Source organism: Atractosteus spatula, chromosome 11, assembly GCF_055471065.1.
Source record: "Atractosteus spatula isolate fAtrSpa1 chromosome 11, fAtrSpa1.hap1, whole genome shotgun sequence".
Classification (NCBI taxonomy): domain Eukaryota; kingdom Metazoa; phylum Chordata; class Actinopteri; order Semionotiformes; family Lepisosteidae; genus Atractosteus; species Atractosteus spatula.
The window spans coordinates 4,449,722-4,466,325 of NC_142716.1; the positions used below are offsets into that span (position 1 = coordinate 4,449,722).

General features: G+C 45.8%; 1 protein-coding gene across 2 annotated transcripts in view; it reads left to right on the forward strand.

The window, feature by feature from the left end:
* LOC148823355 (single-stranded DNA-binding protein 3) overlaps window positions 1-16,604 on the forward strand; it is a 69,935-nt gene that overhangs the window by 48,769 nt on the left and 4,562 nt on the right. Inside the window, exons 5-13 of one of the 2 annotated variants that reach the window (XM_088926991.1) lie at window positions 1,218-1,307; window positions 7,565-7,645; window positions 8,756-8,815; window positions 10,377-10,443; window positions 11,403-11,479; window positions 13,409-13,473; window positions 13,676-13,724; window positions 14,686-14,721; window positions 15,514-15,568. In XM_088926991.1, the coding sequence (XP_088783117.1) occupies window positions 1,218-1,307; window positions 7,565-7,645; window positions 8,756-8,815; window positions 10,377-10,443; window positions 11,403-11,479; window positions 13,409-13,473; window positions 13,676-13,724; window positions 14,686-14,721; window positions 15,514-15,568 (580 nt within the window). The remainder of the gene's footprint in view (window positions 1-1,217; window positions 1,308-7,564; window positions 7,646-8,755; window positions 8,816-10,376; window positions 10,444-11,402; window positions 11,480-13,408; window positions 13,474-13,675; window positions 13,725-14,685; window positions 14,722-15,513; window positions 15,569-16,604) is intronic. The other variant, XM_088926992.1, reaches the window with a different exon arrangement.

A 16,604-nucleotide genomic window follows, 5' to 3' on the forward strand; every position in this document is an offset into this window, starting at 1 on the left:
TTTGTGGTTTGTTCTGAAGAAGGGTTGCTCAGTGTTTTGGGGGAGGGGGGGGGGTTTGAACAGTCGTGTTCAGGTCCTCTCCATTTCTGGTCTGCAGGACTAAAAAGTGTCCCAATTACTTTAGCCGTCATTGCATTCATCTTGGAAATATAGTCGTTTTCAATGGGTGAACCTTCTGCGAAGCGTGCCCCCAGATGGCTGTTTGTAGGCATGCTTGAAGAGCGGCTGGGGCGCTGTGTGAGGGACACACCTCTCCTCCAATCAGCCCTGAATCTCCAGTTCGGGGAGGCGGTGCCTGTGATGTGTTAAAATACAAGTGGCTGAAAGGTGGGCGGGTTGGAGGGGGGTCTGCCTCCACTTCCTCCTTCCCCCGTGTACGGTGACGAGGTTCGTGTCTGTGAACTGAGGTGGGGGAAAATGTGCAATTGACATTTCCAGATCCGGAGGGTCTATCAAAAATACCCAGCCATTCGAATTTTCTTTCACACAAAACATTGGCTGAACTGTTGTGGATTGCTGCTTGCTTGGTACGTTACAAATTCTATTGTGAAGATTACAGCAAATACTGTTTTGAGAAGTGAACTTTAGCCCCTGTATTATAACCTTTTCCATCCCTTATTAACCAGGCAGTGATGTGTGTGTATGTGTGTAGGGATTGTGTGTGTGTGTATACGGTGAAGGTAAATTGGAAACAGCCTGTTGGTGCTTACCTGCACCTCTCTTGAGTTATTGTGTTACTCTTCACCTCACAACCTTTATTAGCCTAATTCTGGTCTCCTATGGGTCTGACAAGCCTGTCTACACTCTATGGGAGGCTGGGCCTTCTCCTGCTACTCTCCAAAGCTCTGGAATTCTATCCCCAGGGATATCGGAGAGCCACCATCCCTGAGCGCTTTCAAATCCTGACTCAAAACCTTCTTAAGAAGGGTTTTTATTTAATATGTTCTGTTTGCGCCGTGCTTTCCTACTGTAATCCAGACCCTCATTGTAACTATGTAATCCTGCTATTTCCTCTCATTGTGTCTTTTTTCCTTTAAAGTGCTTTGAGATGCCTTATACAAGGCACTATGTAAATTAAAGTTTATTATTATTAGTGTGTCTCTTGAAGGGAGACCCAGATGTCTTGCTGCCCTCCTGCTTGGAGGCGGTCGATTGCTTCGGCCTGATGCTGAGGGACCGCCCCCTGACCCCTGACCTTTGCCCTTTGTCTCCCTCAGAGTGCCGCTGCGGCTCCCAGCCCAGTGCTCGGAAACATTCCTCCCAGCGACGGGATGCCAGGGGGACCGATCCCTCCAGGGTTCTTCCAGGTAAGCTCCTCTCCTGGATCCCCCGGCCTGTGGGAGGGAGGGAATTGTATGGCTCTCTTTGTTTAGCCTGTTGTTTTACAGGGGGTCACATGCAGTGCTGTCAGAATTTCCTTCCTAAGGAAAATCATAAACTGCCAGAGAAAGGCTGTTCATTTTTACGATCCCTAAATGCCTTCCCCTTTATGAGCAGGCTGTTTTCTCTCTGCCCCCCCCCCAACCCCCCCCTGTCCTCCTGTGTTAGTCATGGGGTTGGCACGTAAGCATACTTTATCAGCCCTCCTCTCCATTCTGGAGTGGCTAAACCTACAGCACCTGTCTGATTAGCAGCCCTGGGGGCTGAGTCATCGGTGGTGAACGGCTGTAACTGTCGGTACCACCCTCCTAGTCCTCTAGCCTCATCAGATCTCCCAAGCTAAGCAAGGCACTGGGATGGGACACGTCGGTGGTTGACCAGTAGGGGGCAGTCTCCCAGCCGCACCAGGATTTTGAACACCAGGATCCCGGGATAGCGATGGGGGACACTGTGCTGGGGGATGAGACCAATATCCCAAGTAACCCGTCATGACTCTCTTCTGAACAGTAGAGGCATGTTAAAAGCTCTCTGAAGTTCCCCCTTCGTTCAGCTGGTGAAACAATTTCTCACCTCTCTGCCTGGTCTGCTGTGCGATAGAATTGCTGTCCATCCGCCAGGTGGGCGCTGTGCTTCAGTTTTGGATGAAGTGGGTATAATATGTGAAGCACTTTGGGACGAAAGCACAATATGAATATGGTTACTCTTTATAATTGTGAGTTTTTAACGCCCTGGCTCAGTGGTTGGCAGGGGTGAACTGTTGCTCTCTGCCTGCAGGGGTGTTGCACCCACGAACGAAAGAGCCGTGTCAGTAGCTTGACCAGAGTGTTTTTTCTTCAGGGCACGACTGTAGCTTGGAGCGAGTGAAGGGATTACTCATATTTGTTCTCAAGTATTACACTTGCAGACCTTGAACCTTGGTTTGGGCTGCAGTCTGAGAAATGTCTGCGGGCTGTTGTTCAGCTGTGGAGAAATGGGGACTGACAATCCTGGGAAAGACCGTTTTCTGTATGAAGGATCTTGTTGCCAAACCGGTCCAACTTTATTCTCATTTTTGCCTTTAGAAACGATTTGCACTAGGGGATGTGGAGGTCTTACTTGCACCGATGAAATTGAAAGTTGCACATAAATCAATGTCTGCCTCAGTATTTAGCCATGCATCAGCAGTTAGCATGAAATATGTTCAATAACAAAGCAGGAAATGAGTTTGTGGGACACCACTGCCCTCTAGTGCTCCATTACAATAGCAGGTTTTTTATTTGGGTATATCTGAGCTCTGTGTGTTTGGAAACTGAGATGTTAAAAAGGGCTTAGAATTATTTCACAAAGCTGTTGATGCTTCAGATAGGTGTTTGTTATTTATTGTGTCAACTGTGTCATTGATGCCACCATTTTATTTAATTTTGTTTCAAATGAAGTGGGATATAGTCTTTTGTTTTGGGGGGTGGGGGGCGTTTCCTGATCCTGAGGAAAACTGTATTTTCCATTCATCTCGGTGTAAAGAAAGATCTGTTCGTTCACCGAATGGTTTGGAATTTTTCAATTTCATACCGATTGTTTTAATTGCTGCTGTGTCTTGAATGTTGGAGATCCTGTGAGAGCAGTGCAGGATTAGTAAAGGTTAGGGAGGAGAAGTGGTTTTTATTATTAAGGTGTAATAGTGTATGAGGCGACAGAAATATGACTTTCCTTTGAGAGTTTTAGATGGAGGAAGAGGTGAAGTTACTGTGCATAATTAATCTATGTCCAGGTGATATATTACTAGATTATATATTACTGGAGTCGACAATTTTTAAGCTGTGAGTGACAGGATGTTCCTGGAACTGTGTATTTGTCTATATATGGGGTGTGACACCTTCCCTCTGTTTTAATATTTTACTCTACTCAAGTAACGGCAAACTAGAGGTGTGTTCTTTGAATAACGTTTACTTGATTAGACCTATAATATATTTCTATTCAGAAATGGAGAGGCTACTACTGTATAATAACGAGAGGAAAATGAACACCAGTGAGAGTAAACGCAAGGAGCGGCCATCAGTGTTATCAGAACACTAATAATGATATTAGAATTAAGGTCTTTCTTTTGAGGGTTAGCAAGGGGGGTCAGCTGATAATTGTCTGAGCTTCTGGTCTCAGTATCTGAACCTCTAAGAAATTGCCAGGGATCATCGCAGGCTTTTATGGGCCTGCGGTTCTCTAGCCAGTGGTTTTCAGATGCCCGGCCTCCGTGTGGCGGTGCAAAATGCTTTTCAGTCGGCTGTCTTGGAGAAGCTGAAAAAAGAAAGTGCTTCGTTGTGCACGGGGGGGAGGTTAAAAGCCCGTTTTCAGTGGAATGCCCCCACCCCGCCCCCTCTAGGGATACAAGAGGAAGTCGCCACATTTTTTGATTTTTGCCTCAGATGCTTGTTATTGTTCCATTCTGAATGTGCTGGCCTCCTCCCTCGCTGCCTAACGAGCAGAGGGAACATTCACTGTGTTTTTGTTCTGTGGGGATAGCTGCAGTTACATTATCCAGAGGTAGCTGTCATAAGCATTAGCATATCGGCATAAAGTGGCTGGGAGGACTCGGATTTATTGCAGCACAGTGCCTGCCAAGGCGATGCTTCAGAAAGATTGGAGCGTCCCAGGAGTGTGGACCAGTTCCTGAAATACTGGCGGCTGGTGTGCGAAAGATTCAGGGGCTCAAACTCGGATGCTTTTTTTTAGGCTCTTTCGGCCAAAAGCGGATTTCTTTTCATGGGTCATTGTGATCACCTTTTCCCCTACTTTTTTCAGAAAAAAATTAAGTACCGTCTCCCATTTCACTAGAATTGATACTTATTGAGGTTTTGTTTTCAAATGATTAATATCTTTTAGGCTAAGGCCACAACTAAACTCGGTAGCTAGAAGTTGGTGTTGACCTTCATTCTTTTTAGCTTGTTTAGAAACCAGCTTGCTTTAGTCTCTGGCTTTTTTTGTAGTGATGTAAAAGATATATCATCTCCCCTCGCCCTATAAAAAAAAAAATCACAATCCTGCTGACTCAGAAATTCTTCATCACAGCCACCAGATCCTCTGCCCCATTCTCTGGGTAGATTTGAGTTTGTGCAAGTATCCAGTGGAAGTGTAAAGAGGCCTTTCTCCACAGGTTTGTACATAAAGAGCGCTTTGCCCGAATCAGATCTGCAGCGGATGCTAAGTTAGCTATTCCTACCAGGGGAGATGTAAACCTACTGAGCCAAAAAACGACACAAATGTGCCCTTAGCCAGACTCTTGTTTTGACTTAGATGTCATGGTCCTGGCTGAGTATAAACCCATTTCAGTTGTTTAATTTATTGAGGCCATGGTTTGCTGTAGATTGGGCACAGTTTACTGAGAGGGAAGGAATTGTGGATTAATTACTTGTCCCCTACTCAGTCTGGAAGTTTAGAGTTGGCTTATTACTTTCTATATAGCAGCTAACGATGGACCAAATAGTGATTTTTTTTAATTAATAAATGCCAGGGCACATTTTTCGGTTTTGGAGTGTGTTTAAGTACTTGTTTGTGGGAAATCCTGAATGTTCATGCTGTGAAGTGTCTAACTGTACCTCCTGGTATGGCTCTCACAGCTTTGTCTTGTCGGAATTTCTTCAGAGCTGCTGTTTTTTGTTTTTGTTTTTGTTGTTGTTGTTTTCTTCCGAAAAGCCATCTTGTTTCGAAACACTGCGGTCCTTCACTTGCTCGTTGAAAAGGTAGAGCACGCTCTGCTCCTGATTGCTTTCCCCTTCAAGTTCAGTGTTGCTCCACAAATCTTTGAATTTCCATGTTGCCACCCCGCGATCATTGTGGCTGTTCCTCACCAGTACAAAGGAACTGCAGGTGCAAATGTGGTTTGCTTTCATTAGTCTCCTCCCTTTTTAATTTGTGTAATTTCAATTTCTCTGCTCCTGTACTGTTAATTAGACTACCCTCTAATCAGTACCATTATCGCAGTGGTATTCATGTTTGGTGAAGCTGCTAAACAAATGCTTGCAAAATTGCTAAATGGCTAATTAATGTCTGTTAATTAAGAAAATTGCTTGTGGTAACAAACCATGCTGTAGCTGGCAGCCGCTAAACGCTAACACTTGTTGAAGGCAGTGCGGTAGCAGGTTTACAGCAGCTGCTCGTGTGCTGTCAGTGCTTCTGGGGACCAGCACCGAGAGGAGATTAAACTGAACACTCTGGAGTCGTGTGGAGGGAAAGCTCGAATCTGTGCTGGAGAGTACGCAATACATTTTAACACCCAGCCTCTGAAGCTGGAGTAAGATCACAGTTTGCAAAAGGGACTACCAGAAGATGGTTACCATTCCTCACTCAAACATTAAATCACAAATTACTTAATGGGATAAACCTAAGAGGAACCCCATTTTTTCCATAGACTATCAAGTTACAACTACTCAATCAGTTTTCATATTCTAACCAAATGACTTTCATTGGATCTTCCAGACATTTTGTCAAATTCTCACTCTTTTCAGGCAACTGCTACTACAGAAAATAGATACAAGTATTGAATTTCAGAAATCATTATTGTTGAATTCTGCAATAAAGTTCTTTTTTATTTTTTGTTTACAGTTTATATGAGTATTGATTCTTCCCACCTATGACAGCGATTTTCCAAACTCACTTGTTGTTGTTCAAAGACAAACATTTGTCCCTAACAGGGAGCAGTGTGGTAAAGGACAGGGCGGGGGAGATTAAGGGAGTTAGAAGTTTGCAGACAGGACCTGGATGGAATAAATTTGTAACCGTGTTTCAAAATGTGGCTTGGAGTGAAGTGTCGCCTACAATTGTGAAGACCCTTTTCCCCTCCAAAACAAGAACACTCTGCTTGGTGTGCCCGTGAGCTTGGTTCTCTGGCTGTCAGTTTTCATCTTTTGATTTCAAGCCTTAGCCCGTGAGAAAACGGGCAGACACGCGATGCCTCTTTATCCCAGTCTCTCCCCAGGCCGGCACAAAGCGAGAATCGAGTTTGGCGGTTAGTGCCATAAATCCTGTGGGTGCTAGGGTTGCAAGGAAGAGTGGGAGCCATCTCCTTCTTGGAGCGCGTGAAGACTCGTTAAAATATTGATTCTCCACCCTCTCCCTTTTTTATGGGGTGTGGAAAAGCAAATCCAGTAATGAAGTTAACCACAACAAAAGGGTTTTATTCTGTTTTTTTTACCCAACTCCGTTTGGAGTTCAGCCCTGGCACATACAGGCTTATTTTCCCCAGCGAAAATTAATTTTCCGAGCAAACCGCAGGAGCCTCGTGGCTCAGCTGAACTTCAAAGGAGTCGCCCTCCTTCCAAACCTAGCACGGACATTTTTGTCCTGTCCTGTTTTTTATTTCTGTTCCATCCTTGTCATCCCCTCCCTCCCCCACCCCCTCTACCCAACGGGACTCTCCCAAAAACATGGATAAGTCCCCATTTGGCCTGTCGTGGGACAAGTAATAATTCCTTGTGCTTCCACAGAGCTTTTCTGGACACTCCACTCAAAGCTCTTTACAGGTAATGGGGATCCCCTCCACCACCACCAGTGTGCAGCCCCACCTGGATGATGCGCCATTCCGCTCCCCACACACCAGCTCTCAGTGGGGAGGAGAAACAGAGTGATGGAGCCAGTTCAGAGATGGGGGTTATTAGCGGACCATGAGTGGTAAATGGCCACTGGGAAATTTGGCCAGGTCACTGGGGTAACACCCCTACTCTCTTTGGAAAAATTTCCTGTGATTTTTAATGACTACAGAGAGTCAGGACCTTGGTTTTATGTCTCATCTGATGGAAGGTGCCTTTTTACAGTAGAGTTTCCCCATTGCTATACTGGGGCATTAGAACCCAAACAGACAGCTCCCCCTACTGGCCCCACTAACACCTCTTCCAGCTCCAACCTTAGCTTTCCCAGGAGGTCTCCCATCCAGGTTCTGGACAAGCTCACATCTGCTGAGCTTCGGTGGGCTGCCAGTGGTGAACTGCAGGGCGATATGGCTGCTGGGTGTGTAGGGAGTGGTGCTGTATGAGGACCACAGCACGGTCCGGACACGCTGAGCAGCCTGAGCCCGGCTCTTCATCTCTGGGGGCTTTTCCCTGTCTCCAGTCCCTCTGCTGCTCGGTCTGGAGAGCCGCCCTGCCTCCTCAGCTCCCTGCTGCGCTGCGCTGCTCTGCTCTGCTCTGCTCTAATCCACCCTCTTGCTTTCTAACAACAGGGACCGCCTGGCTCTCAGCCTTCTCCGCACGCACAACCTCCACCTCACAACCCTAACAACATGATGGGACCCCACAGCCAGGTAACGGGGGCCAGGCCTGCTGCCTTCTCGCTTAGTCCAGGGTGGGAGGGGGTGGAGGGAGGGGTGCAAATATTAGTTCTACTCCCCCTGCCAGTTTTCCAGTCCATTTCCCTGTCTCCGAACGATGGAGCTCTGCAGTGGAGGACTCCCTGTCACCAGCTTTGTGTGCACTGCAGTTAACCAGCTATACTGCCTCTCAGTTTGTCTTTTAAGTCCTCTGCACTGCCTGTCTTGTTCACCGTGCTGTTGCGTCTGCCCATCTTCTTGGTCCGGTAGTCACCGTGGTCCAGGTTTCGGGGGATGGCGGAAGAAATGGCGTCACCACTAAAAAACGTTACCGATGTGGCATTGCTGCGTCCTTTTAAAAGTTTTGTAAGAGAAGTGGGTCAAGCCATGAGATCCCCCCCCCCCCCAGAGAATGTCACTACACACAACTACGCACGTTTCCCATATTGGATCAGTTTGAAACCATCTACACTAAAGTGTACATGAAAGTCATGTTGAGCTGTCTCAGTATGAAACAGAACACTTAAGTTCTGCTTTGAGACTCGGTATTTATAAAAAATACTTATGTTGGTCATATGGGCCTATTATGACGTCCTGCTGTAGGAGTTTTGTGATACTGGCTGTATCATTAGACACACCTTAAGTAAAATATAGCCGCCATTTTTTAAGTTGTACTGTCTACACCCTCATCGACACATCTGATGAATGTTCCTTTACTTAGTTCTAACTGCTGTTCGCAGATGTGTATGAAAATTAATGTGCAAGTTCCATAACCTTGTTAACATGAGACACAATATGAGCGTAAACGAGACGTGAATTTTATATAACAGGTTTTCAGTTTATGCTTCGACAGCGTGACGTCTCGCATGACCTGTTCCAGTCTACCGTGCCGTTTGGGTCTTTAAAAGCTTTTTTAAAAATTCAGTTTAAATTCAGTTTACTGGAATTGGGTCTCACTAGAATCCGGAACTTGCGTTTTAAAGGTTGCTGTTGCATGCAAGAATGATGCCCCTCTTCTTTCTTCCTGTATCGAGATGTCAGAGTAATTTCGTGGGAGAGCGGTCTTAGGCTCACGTCCTGATCAGTAACGCTTTGTGTTTGCAGCCATTCATGTCCCCCCGGTACGCTGGAGGCCCACGACCCCCAATCAGAATGGGAAACCAGGTACTGTCTCAGCCCGCTCCACAAAAACAACACAGACGCACAAGGGAAAGAGACTTGGCCCTGAGGCTGGGAATTGAGAGATTACGTCGTCCTCCTCTGCAAACGTCTTTAAGTGGACTTACTGGAACAGAAAAAAATTGAATTTGTCTGCATTGAGGCAGGCGACAGTGTCATTAAAATATTGTGTGGTTTGTTTGTCCGTCACCAGTATCAGGATAATTTTATTTGGTAAGACACTAAGTATTGCGTTTTCGCATCATACTTAAAGTCCCATTTATAACAGTGGGCAGTTATCACTGATGTAATGGTGATTTTAGAAGACGCAGTTTCATCCTGCATATATATGTTGATTGGTTATACATCTGAGAAACTGTCAAACACATGCATCTAAAATTTTCAGTGCGAGATTAAAACGTTTGGTTGTAAAGTTCCATATAGAAAGCGATCATCTGCAAATTGCTTTAGATTACAGAAGAGTGTTACGACTAATCCCCCCTATTAGGCTAGAAAATGAGCCGTAGTATGCTTAGATCAGCTTCAGGGTTAAGCGACAGAGGTCATTCCTAAAATGAACCTGCATTTATCCTCTATCTTTACCAAGAACAGAAGGAGCTTTGTTCTATTATTACAAACTTAGTAGACTCCTGGGTGGGTGACATGGGCCAGTGGTATTTACCTGTAACCAAAGTGATCATGCCTTGACATGCCTAGTGAGACTATAATCCCCCAAAAACCACACTTGCTTTTCTCAGGCTTTGCAAAAAATGACAGCATATAATACTTTCTACTGAAAATAGCGTCATTTTTCTTTTGAGCTCCAAAAACAAATCTAACTGACCCTGTGCCCTAGAAGCAAGAAATTAACGGTTGAATTTTGAGATGTTAAAGTCAGAGGTTAAGCAGGAACACATCTATAAATAATGCAATGCAAAATATGTAAACGAGGCATCTTGATTTGCAATGGAAATACTTAAAACCAAATAGACATCCTTCTCGTGCAGGCTTTGTGTGTGGCAAACGAACAGCCACATGACTATATGCTGCACTCAAAAGCCTAGGCTGTAATGCTCTATGTAGAAACCACCCTGATATTCACAATCTTTATGAAGACCTTGATCGTCTCCTGATCTGTGAGCAGTCAGTGAGCAAATTTCCGCCTTTAAAGGGAGATTGTGTCCAGATACGGCCTCCACAATGGTTTGGAGCAATCCCCTGGGCATCTGTTCTCAGATGCGTTCTCTTCACAGTGGAGTGTTCACACATTCCCACAGTGCCTTGTCTTTGTGTGGAAATTGTAAAGCCCTCCGCTCACGTTGAGATAAACGCTGAGGTCCGTCTGCGTTGCACAGACGAGAACAACAGCGCCGTTTCTCCTGGGTGTTCTGACGTGCATTATGCCCTGCGGGAGGTGGGCGGTATGGACCTCCGGGTGGCGTGTTCAGGTAGCAGGTGGAGCTGTGGTGTCGAGGGTTGAGGGTGTGCAGTGAGAAGAGCTTGTGAGGCTGTAGGTCAAGGCAGGTGGTGAGGTGACGCTGGTGTTTTCTCTCTCGCTCCCCGACAGCCTCCCGGAGGAGTCCCAGGTGCACAGCCCCTGCTGCCCAACACAATGGACCACACACGGCAACAAGGTGAGGTCACCAGGTGTCGGCACACACCTTTCACTGCCCTCCGCAGAAAGCAGTTTTGCTTGCTTTTCTCCTTAGAGCGGCCAAATTTAGCTCATCGTACAGCTAGACCAGTTGGGCGCAATTTGTAGATCAAAGCAGCAAAAGGGGTCCTCTCTCTTTTTTTCAAATGCTAAAATAATAAAATGGTAAAGTTATTAGATTTCGAAGCTTTGAAAATCTCCAGTGTGATTTTAAGGACTTTTTTTTTCCTTGCAAAACTTCAGCCTGATCCTGCACAAACACCATGTAGCCAATAAAAAAAAATCCCAATTTGGCAGGCACACTGCTGGAGACAGTGCAGTTGCTAACGTGATTTAACGTGTGCGGTGCTGCATCAGTGAAGCTGGGGACCTGCCGTGTGCGTTGGAGAAATCTTTCAGAATCTTCATGGGAGCCAGTTGAGCCCAAACCTGCTTCAAGTGGCTCTGCACAAGTTGCTGCCAACTTAAATACAAGAAATTGCATATTTTAAGAAATTGCAAAATTTAATGATCAATAATAAAAATGTATTTTCAAATACAAATACAACAAAAAATACAAGAAATTGCCAAAATAACAAGGTTACTGTTATTTTGTTGTGTCATCTTGTTGCCTGTACTGCAAACTGGTCCAGTTCAAAGCCTGTGTGTAAGTCAGTTGTTTTGAAATCTTTGTCAATGCTGGCAGCAACCATGTCTTTCAGTGTACAGTAAGCTGCAGTGACAAATTGTGACTGGTGTGAGTGCGATTGTGTGCGCGCCCTGTGATGGACTGGCGTCCCATCCAGGGTGTATCCTGCCCTGTGCCCTTGGCTTGCTGGGATGGGCTCCAGCTCCTCCCCAGCCCTGTATTGGATAAAGCAGTGAGAAAATGTGTGGATGGAAAGTCTACCTTCTGCCTTCCAAGGTGTATACCCACACTTCCGTGTTTGTGTTTTTCAGGACATCCTAACATAGGAGGACCAATGCAGAGGATGAACCCCCCCAGAGGAATGGGCCCGATGGGTCCAGGACCTCAGGTATGCCCGTGACTGCAGACCTCTCTCACTGGCAGTCATGAATGACTGAGTATTGCGCTTAGAATGGCCACACTCTTTTGCTGTTGCCTAAAACCTACTCTTAACGCAGAGTATGTTTCTGTAACCTTTACCCTCTGACCTCGCCGCCTGCCGGGAGCATCTCCTCAGACCTCCTCTCCCTGTGGCAGAATCGGTTGCTGGCTTCGGCTACGCCGTCCTCTGGCCCCAAACCGAACGTTCCTCCAGGGGGGTTGGAAAGCCATCAGGTTGCCGGTGGGGGCTCACCTGCCCCCCTGGAGGCTGTCGAATCCGCGTTTAGGTTCCAGGTGGCGGGTTGGCTCAAGGAGAAGTTTTTCCACGTCAAGTCGCCTTTTCTACGACGTGTTCCGATGTAGGACACGTCGCTCAACAATAGAAATACATTTTGTGTTGAGTTTGCAAGACAAGAGGGTAATGCTGCATTTGGACATGCTCTTTTCTTTTTGGAAATAAAACTGTTAAATACTGTTAACATTAGCGGCCCCCAGAACTGAAGATGACCTAGCAATCCAACCAGCTGTACTGCAGATGTAGCCTTCACAGACCTTGCAGTACAACACTTAAACACTTAGCATAAAAATGAACTATAAAGTAGTTGGCGCCCTTAAAAAATGCCTAGTTTATCAGCAGTTTATATAATTGAGCTTTGTGCTGGTCGGTTGGTGTGAACAGCTATTCGCACTTGCCTTGTCTACATCTGGTGTGGATGATCACGCCTGGGGCTCTGTTGAAGGGAACATGCCACAAGCCTCCTGGAGGGAAGAGGGTGTGGGAAATTGCTAATCAGGGAGCTCAGACCCCGTTTGTCTTCTTCCGTCTCAATTTTCCTTTGTCTGATCTCTTCTCGTCTCTCTGTTTGGTGTAGAATATGTCTGTCTCTCCTTTTATTAACACCCTGGTTGAATTCACCGCATCTCCAAGTCACCACGCCATGCTCTGTTCCTCCCGAAACAGGAGTCCCATCCCTGTTAAATCTGGGCTGTCGGGGCTCGCCCCATCACCCCATCACCCCAGCCAAGGCCTTCACACCTTATCAGCAGGCTGCAGTCTTGTAAATCCCACGCTGAGACCAGTGAACTTTTGCCCTCTGTGCTTCTGCCTTGAGGGCAGAACCAGTCCTTCACCTCTTGATCATGTCAGCCCATTTATTTACAGTAGGTTAGCTCCACAGAGTGGACTGTAGACAGCTGACTACCAGATGGGTCGTCTTTAGCTTTGTATGACTTTCCTTCACAATTCAGCGATTAACCTTCTGCATGCGACGTATCTGTTGTATTATATGAATACATAAAAAAGATTATTTCTCTTCTGTCTTATGTTAATTGTGATTGATAGAATGAAGACTTCCTATTCACTCGTATACATTAATAAGACCATAACAATGCTTAGTACAGATAGTCACAGGGAGAGTTACTGAAACACAGGTCAGATGGTTTTCATGTGGAATGTGGACTAAGGCCATCCAAAACAAGCAAATTACCCTGCTCTTGTTTGCAGCCTTTCTTGATCTCGTTGATTCATTCATTCAGTTTTTAGGATCTATTTAATACTGCTGTTAGCGTTGTGCATTTTCCATGCTTGTATTGAGAATGGAAAACGACAAACCTGCCCCTTCATAGTTTTGTTTAAAAAAATCACTTGAATGTTCCGTGGAAAAGTTTCGTTGTACTTTCAAGGGCTTCTGATTTGTTACTGTAACCCGCCTCAACCCCTGTCCATCCTCCACCCCTCCTTTCTGCTCCATCGTTCAGATGTTAATTGTCAGGTCTCGTTCATCGGCATCTTTTCATTCCAGTGCATTTCCCACAGACTAACCCTCTTTTTCTCTCTTCTCTTCTCTTCTCGGGTTTCTTCTCGTTATGGTAGTCTGATCCTTGGTTATCATTGCAGAACTATGGCGGCGGAATGAGACCTCCACCCAACTCAATAGGCCCCGGCATGCCTGGAATTAACATGTAAGACGCAGAGCTTCTTTTTCCCAGTGGGGGTGTGTGTGTGTGTGTTCAAGAGAGCTATTTTGACAACTGCTTTTAAGCCAGAAGGATGACATATCCTCCCCCCCTCATAGTTTTTAGTCTTTCATGTGTTTTTGAGTGTATTACCATCTCCTGTGATGGAGGGCGCCGCTAACCAGTCAACTCTTTTGGCCTCTCGCAGGGGTCCAGGAGCAGGAAGACCGTGGCCAAATCCCAACAGCGCTAATTCAGTGAGTATGGGAAAGGTCCGGAATTGCTCTTCTTTGTTCGCTCTCTCTCTCGCCTGTCGCTGCTGGTCGGTTTCCGAGAGAATTTCTGGAGCGCACGACAGAACACCATCCCGGAATCGCGCACGGTTTAGCGAAGGGACTGGCAGTGAAGGTAGTGCTGTGCCTGTAGCTCGTCTGCCAGGGGTTATATTGAGTGAACTGTGACGATGGGGAAAGAGACGAAAATGCAGTCTGATCCGGATAATGAGAACAGATCACATGGAGGAGCAGTCCAGAGCTGCCATTCAACCAAAGAGCCAATGCCTTTCTTACTGCTCTCTATTTAAATGGAGCCTCCTGTGCTAAAACATAGCAAATCTTTACTGAAAAGAAAAAGATCAGTGTTGTTTTTTTACAACTGGGGATAATCGAATTAAAAATCTTTCACGGTAGGTTTTCCTGGATAGCAGCAGAAATTTGCCTTTGACATTAGTTGTTAAACGCTGTGATTAAAGTGTCATTAAATGTGACGGAATATATCAATTCTGAAGGGTTTTAAATAAAATACACCTTAAGGCACAGTGTATTCATGTGTTTTTCATTATTCTTTACTTATTCATCATGAATTGATCATGAACATCCACATCCAAAGTGTTATCACAATTTCAAATTGGAGAACATTTGTCTTGATTGTGCGGTTGTTTATATTGATATTTTACTCTACAGTACTGTATATCCCTAACTGTAAACAGTTTAAAACAACTTTTACTGTCCTTCAACTGTCATTCAATAAAAATATTACAGCTGACAATATTGTCTTGTTTTGCAAAAAACTAAACTAAAAAATGCCAACTCCAATTGTTTTGTATCAAGTGACATTAACACTTTATGTGAATATACAGATGAATTCAGTATCCCTTATTACTGGCAAGTTCAACAGAGTTTCTTGTACTGAGCGTATTTTTTTCTGTTTTACTTACAGATCCCATATTCTTCATCATCCCCAGGCACATATGTGGTAAAGAGTTTTATGTTTTTTACGTATTTTGTGGGGAAAAAAAACAATGCGTTTGTTTTGTTCTCTGGGCAAAGATTTAAAAATATCCTTTGACTTTGAGGAGTGACTTTATCCCGGCTGGAGCAGGGTTCCAGTTTGCTACAGTGTCACAGGGACCCGCGCTACACAGACTGCGGTCTCTGCTCTCCTGCATGGCTACCCCACCACCCTTTTCATCGTTTCAAATACCTCCTGACAAATCCATTCCCTCTTGCTTATTTCTGTAACAGACTGACTGGGCATACAAGTAAAACTGAAAAACGTCTGTACTGGAAGTGAGGTGGTTTGTACAGGCCAGCAGGAGTGATACTAGCTGTCTGGGGGGGGGAGGAGGCCAGTTGATTTCAGTGAGTTCTGGAGACGGCGCAAGCCTCATACACCCAGACCGCTTGAGAGCAGCGCCAGCGTTCGTAGCCAGTGCTCAAGGGGTGACAACAGAAACCTTGAAAAAATGTGATTTTGTGTTTTTCTTTGTCTAAAAATAAAACGGTGTTTAATTATGGGAAATTGTTGTGAAAAAAGCGTAATCGTCTGGCCACAGAGCACGTCCCTTGCGATGGCGTGTGCCCCTCTCCCCTTTCCTTCAGTGCAAACAGGGCAGTGAGCGTCTCGGCAGTGCAGTGAGGCCGGGACCCGTGCTTGGCCGGGGACCAGCACTGAGGCATTGCTGCTGACGGCAGCAGCAGGGGGGCTGACCTATTGCAGGGTGGGCTGGGCGACCGGCAGTGACGCGTGTTTCCTCTCTGTCCACAGGGCCCTCCTGGCGGAGGAGGCCCCCCTGGCACGCCCATCATGCCCAGTCCAGCAGGTACCCGCACGCCTTCGCCGGCTCTTCGTCGCCCGCCTCTCTGATTAATCGCCCTCGGAGCCAGTTTCCACTCGGGGCCGGAGAGAGAGAGAGAGAGCTATGAGCATTCGGAGCAGAAACGCTCAACAGGGGGGGAAAAATCACTTGGAGGTGCCATGCGCGTTCAGAATTGTAAGGGGACATGGCATGCCAACTGTTAAAGAATGCCGAGTCATGCATTTTATAATGTAATGGCGTCACAGTTGGAAATATCGACTTGGCTCTTCAGAGCAATGAAAGTCCCGGTGCCTCTGTGTGGGCTGAGCACAGGGATTCCAGGACTAGGAGCTCCTTCCTGCGGCCTGACAAGAAATAAAATAAGTAGAGCTTGGTGTTTTGTGCAAGAACCGCATCACAGACTGTGTATATGTAACCTCGTACAGTGGAGTGTCTTCGGGTGCTTGTTTTAGAGATTGCTGTTGGCCCAGGTAGATTTATTGATTGCTACAGAATACACAGTGAATCCCAAGAAAAAAAAGACTCCTCACGATCAACTGTGAGAGTTTGGCAGGCTCCATGAGATTTCCATATCTCGTACAGAGGGTCTTCCCCTCCTCCTCATCATCTCCGCAAGTGCACTGCTTGCAATGAGACAATTGTTTTTAAAGAAAATCATCTGATCAAGATTCATCAGGGTAACAGATTTTGTGTTGTATTTTTGTACATCATGCTTTTGGTCATCTGTTTTTTTTAACAATATTTACAATAGCTAGTTAATTTTTCTCATTGACCCAATGTGCAGTAGTTGTGTTTTTTTCACATCTCGGCTTAGTTGAGAATCCCAGACTGCACGCAGATCGAGGAACTCTGGGCAGACTCTCCGGACCCTCCCAGTTTGAAGCCAGTGCTCTGTTATGCCTGTATCATACAGCTCAGCCTGCGCTGAATTGAGCACCCCTCCAGATTAATTTTAATCATTTTTTGTTTATTTTTCGTTCTGATTTTTGGAGCGCCGATAAAGGGAATATAATGATGCAGTTAAGTTCTTTAACTCTTT